The 8,250-nt window shown below is 37.3% G+C and overlaps 1 protein-coding gene across 1 annotated transcript; it reads right to left on the bottom strand.

Moving 5' to 3' along the window:
- Positions 1-321: 321 nt before the first annotated feature.
- Positions 322-7,892, bottom strand: LOC108674024 (solute carrier family 22 member 15-like). Its single transcript, XM_047882725.1, has 8 exons — positions 7,838-7,892; positions 7,288-7,366; positions 6,825-6,969; positions 3,014-3,171; positions 2,000-2,172; positions 1,449-1,507; positions 382-397; positions 322-338 (listed from the first exon to the last, which is right to left on the bottom strand). The coding sequence occupies exons 1-8, from the start codon at positions 7,890-7,892 to the stop codon at positions 322-324; spliced, it is 702 nt and encodes a 233-aa protein (XP_047738681.1).
- Positions 7,893-8,250: the final 358 nt, after the last annotated feature.

An 8,250-nucleotide genomic window follows, 5' to 3' on the forward strand; every position in this document is an offset into this window, starting at 1 on the left:
CTATACATGAAAATTTTGTAAATTTAATTTTATTCAAATGAAAACAGCGTGTGAATGTCAGACAAAATTTAAAGCTTTTTCGAATTCTACCAGTATTTTATCTTGTACTTTAATTTATATAAAAATTTTCATCACATTTATCGATACCTGCATTACAAGCTGTGTACGGATAATAGATATTTTCATATGGGGTTTTGAACGTCCGTATTAGGCAGGACTTTGTCACCAAGAGTGAAAAGTTCACGAAAGTTTCAGGTGGAATTCAGTGCACACGAACCAGTAAAATCTTCAGCAACGGGGGGATGTTGTAGCCAGCGCTCGTCATGAAAAATGCCAGGCTGGTGCCAAAAGATCGAATGGATGTGGGAAACAATTCGCTGCAGAACACTAAATTCACCTGAAAACAACACCTCAATGAGAGAAACAAAAGTGTTGCTTAGCGGATGAACGCGAATCATAATGGGTAAAAATTTCGAATTCTCCCAAACCGTAAAAGACAATTTCGTTGAAGATATTTAATATAATGATTTCCTTCCCAAATTGCGATTGATATTTACGATAACGATTTCCGAATTTACAAGGGATTGAGTACGTTCATAAGTGTGAGGTTATTGGGCTTGATACTATCTTCATCCAACGGAAACCATTAATTTCGTTTTGAGTTTTGGTTCCAATATTCAAGATATTAGGTTTTCTTTGTGACGCATGCCTTGTCTCCCTAGGACTTCTATCGAAAATTGATACACTGACTCTTTCTAAGGAGAATCAATGTATCAATTTCAATCAATAAATCAACCGATGAGCTCGAATTATCAGATTTCGTGCTTCGCTTGTATCATGTTGAAAATTGTTAGTATTGAACTATGATTAGTGCGTTCTATTAATCTTACTACTTACACAGATCTTCCACCCTAGATACTTTCCCTCTCTTTCCTTGCGGGCGAACCATGCATTGCGAACTGGTCGAGTATCACCGAGTCGATATTATAGGCGCTATTTTTGTGTTCCATTTTCAAGTAACGATTATAAAAAAAAGAAGACAGCACCGGATGAGACAGAAACAACAAATAATATAGACAGAGACATGAAAACCATCACTTAGCATTTCATAGCAAACTTGAATACATCAGGGCTAAGTTCTGGTATATAACAGCAAGGATTCATTTTGCCCGAGAACCTAAGTGACAAAAAAGATACTAATATAGCCCTCAATTAAAATTAATAAGGTAATATTTTAATGCCTCCTGTAAATTCACTAACGCCAGCATGTTATTTATTTCCTCATGTTGTGCAAAATAAAACTATATAACTAAAGTCATGCGTTTCGTATTTATTAGAGAGTCTTTACATTAATGTATATTCGAATTTGAATTTTCAGTCGGTAATAAAATTGGTGTGTTAATGTGAAAATAAACTCGATTTTGAATTAACGTTTTTATAATTCGCACCTGATATACACTGCAGATCATAGTATACCCGGACGCGATGAGTACCATGTTCAGCCAATCTGTAATTTGTTTCATAATTAACAATATAATTTATTGATTTCTGTATTTGTTTCATCATCCTTACTTAGTATTTATATTATTTAAAATACATCACATTATTTGCACAATGGAATGACAAACAGCTGTCCCTCGCAAAGCTCAAAGTGCAAGTACACCGATACATATGAAATTTGCAAGGTTATAAGACGAAGTCGAACAGAACACATTTGCCTGAAAAGTATTTTTGCACGTGGAAATTAATACACTGGTCATAAAATCGGTCTACAGAAAAATCAGGTCTCCCGTCCAGATCACTGTTTTTTCAATATTTGACTGCTATTGTTTGACCAAGCGTTTTTAATTATCCAACAAGTTGAACAAAATCAAGCTATCTCTTGAGTAACGTTCAAATTCCTTGAACTTTAGACATTTTTTTCGATTGCATAGATGACTTTATGTCGTTTTCTGCTCATTCGTAGAAACTTAATTGCGTAAATCTAGTAGCTACTCACAATTTTGATACTCTATGGCAATGAGAACCACGACGAGGATTTGCAGAGCGCAAGTGAGAAGAAGTCCTCCTACGAGGAACTTTTTCCTGCCCAGCCTCGCAGTGATGGGAGCCGTGACCGTATAGGCTGGGATTTCCGCAACACCCAACACGGCCATATACACGAAGGGTGAGCTGACGGGGGCAAGGGTGCCATGACGTTACCCAAATCATGGTTTATTAACTAAATATTTTCGATGTTTTGTCTTAAATCGTATCGCCGAATGCAGAATTAGTTTCATTATTGTTTTTTCATATTTGAAAGTCTTCGGTATAGATTGCTATCTCATTTAAAGTTTTATTACTTTTTTTTCAATTTCCGTTGTGGCGTGACTTCCGCCATTATTTTAATTATTGTCATTGTTTAGCATTATTCCCATCCATTTGGTATTCATTTTTTTATGTTCACGAAATGGCTTGATTTTACGAATTTACTTTAAATATTGTCTTACCGAAAATTACTGAAGCCATGCCTGGCCTATTTTGAGCCCAAAAATATTGTTTGCCAACTGAAGTATTATCTGTTGTTATTGTTATTAATTAGAAGAAAACTAATAACTATAGTCATGTAAGTAGACAATGAAGTTAGAAATGGTTACTGCTCGGATTTTTTAGCCAACGCCCTATAATTTTGTTTTATCCAAATTCCTCTGGCGTTTTAAATTGACTCATTGATTGGAAGTTCTGAAATTAGAACGTTAAACTTATAGGAAATTCTCTTAAGAATCTTTACTATGTTCAGTTCTTTACAAGCAAATGACGCTTGTTGTCCCTGATTTCTCCCATCAAACGAAGTAAAATATGAAGCAACCTCAATTTTAAAATAATTTAACTGATGAATTATTTTATTTAGGCCTACATTTATCCTCAATATCCCGATTTCTTTACTTATGAAACAGCATCGGTAGACGTTACAACAAACATATGCAATAAAATACAGTTTGGTCTTGAATTAATTTATGAGTCTTTGACGTACGGGAATTGGTCAGCGCTGAGCGGTATGCTGATGTACAGGCAACTCTGCATCAGCCACACAGGCACCAGAATGCCGGTCACTCTGCGCAGGTACGGCGACGACACCAGAGACTTGAAGCGGGATAGGAGCGTAGACGTTGGTTTCTCCCCACATTCTTTCTGTGTTCAAAAAATAAGTACCATCTATTTTATTATAAGCATCTCGGTGGATATTTTTGACGGCATTAATGCAGGAATTTGTTGATGGTCATAATTATACTATTTGTGTTAATTCATCATGCATTATTTTGATTTGAATTTAATCGACATTGATTTTGCCAACACTTAGTTTAAATTATATGTATGATCACGGCCTGACGACCGGAAAAAAGCATATACCGCTAGTGAAAATCATCCTTAAGGCCGGTCTACACGCTCAGTTTTACACAACGATTGGTCTGCGCAGTTCAAATCGTTGCAGTTATAACGTTGCGTGTGGACGGAAAACTGCGCAGTTCTGAAGCCGGCGAGAAGACTGCACAGTTGCAGCGATATCTGAACTACATGGCACAGATTTCAATGACCTGCGCGGATAAGTCTGAATGTGTAGACGGTAGCACTGTTTTCCGATTCAATTAGTGCTCAGTTTCAATGATTCTGACGACAATGGCGGACCTTCGGTAATGTTCTTTGGAATTTATTGCTCTATACGAAAGTTTTTCTTGCATTTGGCGAGTAAAATCCAAGGACTATAGTAACAGGGACAAAAAGGTGAATACATGAGAGCTTAGTGGAAAAGTTCAAAGAAATTGATGAAAGCGCCAACAGAGAAACAGCTGTAAATATTAATAGTTTGAGGAGTTTTTAACGTAAACAATTGGGAAAAAATTAATAAATCGATTCGATCTGGAGCTGGTGAAGATGACATCTACTACAAGCCATCTCTCTGTTATTTTGATTCCTCGCATTTCCTAAATGATACAATCTTTTTTTTAACCTGGCGCAAAGCAAAATTGACCAATATACTGCCTCTTCCATGGCGAGAACGCAAGACTGAGCAAACTACACAGATATGTCGGCACCGTATGGACGCTCTAAAAATTTCAACGATTTATTTCCGACTTAACCCTTTCCCCACTGACGGGACTCACAAGTCCCGCCTCAAGTTTCACGCTCTAAAATACATACAACAAGGAATTTTAGGTCCAGGCACCTAACGGGACTTCTACGTTCGTTTATACACCTCAAGAAAATTACTAATTGGCAACCGGCTCACCCAGTGAGATTTCTAAGGCAATTGCATCAGCCAGCTGAGAATGACAGTAAGTTTCCTTTTTCTCTCATAATATTCCATCATAACTGTTTATATTCAACATGGATTTCCTTACTTTTTGTTTAATTTTGTGTAAAAATTTATATTTTAACGAAATATAACAAATAAATGTATTTGGAAGACTGTTTTTGATGAAAAAAATAGAAATTAGGGGAACGACTTGCAAGTCCCGCCAGGAGAACCGGGACCTGATAGTCCCAGTAGGAGTCGCGTGTCGTTTGTATCACTAGGTAGGAATACTACTGAGAATTCCAATTCTTACTGGTCCCATCGATTTCGTATTCATTTTTTTTACACCACGGCACTTTTATGTTGTAACTTATTTTATTTTCAGACTTGAGCACTTCTTCCTGAAACATGGCCAATCGGTCATTGGAAGCAGATGAAATACTTCATCTGTAGGACGAAATTGATGCTGACATTCACGAAGATACCGACATTGACTGATTGAGCCTGAAGATCGAGACCCCACAGAAACCATTCATATCGTGTACAGATTAGATGCGGAAGTCGAAGATGAACCCATTATATCATTGAATTGGATGAACAAGCCGAGATTACACCTACTGATGCAGCTTCTGAGACTCCTGTGGTAGGTGTACATCCACGAAAATGGAGAAAAAAAAAAGAAAAATCAATTGTCCATGAGGTTGTCGCGCATCCCAAACGAAATCATGAATTTGCATGCGCCCTCGATGTTTTATGCATTTTTTTATGAGGATCTTCTTGATATGATTCACTTCCAGACTAATTTGAAAAGTGTACAAAAGGGGAAGCCTGCTTCTGTGACGAAAAATGAAATAAAAGTATTCATTGGAATCAACATTGTGATGGGCTACAATAGAAGAAATCAGCTCTGACATTATTGGTCCTCATCTCAAGATATGAGTGTACCTATCATTCAAGCAGCAATGTCTCGTGACCGTTTCATTGAAATTCTAGGATGTCTGCATATAAACGACAATGCAAAACTGAATGAAAATAAGCACGACGTGTTATTCAAATTGAAGCCGTATCTTGAAAAACTAAATGAACGGTTTTCCACAGTAAATAATCCTCTAGAATTATTGTCTGTGGAGGAGTCCATGATCAAATTCAAGAGAAGGAGCTCTCTACAGCAATACAACCCAATGAAACCCATAAAACGAGGATACATATTATGGTGTCTCGCTGATGACTCTGGATACATACACAAGTTTTTCATTTATTGTGGAAAGCGGCAGCCAGATGACGAAATGGTCAATAATAACCTTGGCCTTGGTGGAAACATTGTTACATCTCTTGTCGCATCATTGAAGAACCGCTTCCACAAGCTCTATTTCGATTGGTGGCAAAGATTATAATAAACACATGGGGGGTGTTGATAAGCATGACATGCTAAGGCAAATCTATGGCATCAATAGGAAGAGCTTGAAATGGTGGCATGGCATATTCTTCGGACTTCTAGATATGACAATCGTGAACAGCTTCCTCATTCACAAGGAACATTGTCAATCTGCCATTTCCCTCTTGGACTATCGACAAGAAATAGCATGAGAACGCCTGGCATATACAGAACATTCATGCACCCATCATGCCAAGAGGAAAAAAGGAAAATTCTCGACACCAGACTCCGTACAGTTGAGCATCCCTGGAAATCACTGGCCCCTGTTCACGAACATTCGTGGTCATTATGAAGTTTGTTCCCTGGATAAAGTGGAATCACGTCCATTATCCAAATGTTCTCAATGTGGCGTTCATCTTTGTTGCAACGTCCAAAAACTGTTTTGGCGAGTTTCACAAGTAGCTAGGGAAGCGTGCAAATGCACGTGCGATAAAGGAAATATGATGTATTCAGTTATGATTTTATCTCACCTTGTCACATAAGCCAAAGTTATTATTCTACGTAATAACTTATTATTTCATTCAGATTATTTTTTTCTATGTACTTACTGATAATAAATATCTGATTAGTTCTTACACTGTATCAATTGTATCAGCAGAGCAAAAAAAAATCAGCTACTTTTTATGCTGAAAAGCTATTATTTTATTTGTTTTTTTTTTGTGTTAATTTTGTAAGTAAAAAATGTTTACTGCAAAACGTGTTTTATTTTACATTATTATTGTTAATAAGTGCATATTGTGCAGATCTTGGAGCATAATACAAGGGATCGCGTGTGATGGCTATATGATTATGTCATGTCCCGGGAGCCCTGACGGGACTCTGGAGTCCCGGATCACTATTTTTTATATTAATTAAATTTTTTATATTTTAGTAGCATAGAAACTATAATAAAGGTCCATAGAGTATAATTAACACAAAAAATACACATAAAATAACTTCCATCATATAGCCGGGTGGAAAGGGTTAAGACTGCGCAGACAAATCGTTGTGTAAAACTGAGTGTGTGGACCGGTCTTTATCTAAACCGGAAACACTTTAATATTCGTGAGAGTGTAAGATGCTAAACAATGTATTCGGCCTCTTCAATGTTTTAGGGTTCACCACTTAAATGTTCACCGCATAAATGTCTTCCAGGACGCCCATCAAATTGTCCGGCAAGTTGTATGTCGTTTTGTTCCACTTCGCGACTCGGAGCAGCGAGGCTTCGGCTTCTTTAAGCCGTCCCCGAGTAACTAGCCAACGTGGAGAGTCTTTCACTAAACTGAACATAGGTGGGAAATAATAAAATAGAGGAACAGTTTGATCACATAGTTTTCCCTGACGTAATTAATGAATTTCAGTTATGATGTTTTTTTGGGTATAAAACTTTGCCTGCTAGCATAGTTACTACTATCAGTTAGTTAAGCCGTCATCGTGAAGAATTCCCACTTATGAGACTAACCTTGAAGTTCTTAGTAATAGTAAAACTCGTGTATTTACTCACAAAGGATTACTTAGAAAAAACATCAAAACGAGAGGAAAAGAACCAGCTAGCTGCAGCATCCGCCAGTCCGGACATGCATAAGCCAGTCCGGCTAACAGGCTCAGCATTACGGCGTAAGGCAAAGCCATGCATACGCCGAACGCCGACCGCAAGGGCGTCGGGCAGAATTCTAAACCTGCACAGCAACTCGGATTTAGAGAACAATTACATGTGCAGTAAGGGTGAGCATTTCAGACAATGGTATAAATAATAACAATAATGAATGATATTGTCATCATTGCTTTGACCATGTTGGCCTGTCGTCAAGTCTCTCATCTACCTAGTGATCTTAACCACATCTTGTTAGGAACTTCACTCCAGAGAAGTGAGCAGAGCTTCAAACGTTAAGACTGTTCGAACAGACATTGATTCTAAACATCAACATTGCTATCTATTTGCTGTAAACTAGTACATTCCATCGACAAGTGGATGGTTGAGAGTATTGACAGTAAATTCTCCTCTGCTCAGTAACTGACCTATTGTGTATACAGTCGAAATTCTTAACATTGTGGAGAAACCGATGAAGAATCGGCAGACGAGGATGCTTGTCAGGTTCGGTATAGTAACTAGGAGTGTGGTGAAAAATGCAATCAGTGCCGAGCCGTACCATAAGGTGGGTTGTCGACCGAGCCTGAAGAAGCACGTAGATTAAGAAGCAACATCTTGTAACTTTTACTGTGATTGCAAATTCAATGGCAAGCCTTTTTTGAGTGCTTTCATAAAATTTGAACTTCAACTTTAGTTTCTACAAACGAAAATTTCAGAATAAATACGTTACTAACTACGTAACTCTACTTCAAAGATTAGCAATTTATTTAAAATTTTATATCGATTGATCATATTGATAGTTTCTTGCAATATACAGGGTGCGGCGTGGGAACTTACTCTTTTAAAAAAATCACAAAGTAAAAAGTATTAAAGATAGCGTTTTAATTCTTTCTTTTTTACAAAGAGCTACATTTAAAGTTTCGTTGGGTTTACTTACAAGTTTAATTCTTGAATATTACATCTTGTAGGTGA

This window comes from Hyalella azteca, unplaced genomic scaffold (genome assembly GCF_000764305.2).
Source record: "Hyalella azteca isolate HAZT.00-mixed unplaced genomic scaffold, Hazt_2.0.2 contig11130, whole genome shotgun sequence".
Lineage (NCBI taxonomy): Eukaryota > Metazoa > Arthropoda > Malacostraca > Amphipoda > Hyalellidae > Hyalella > Hyalella azteca.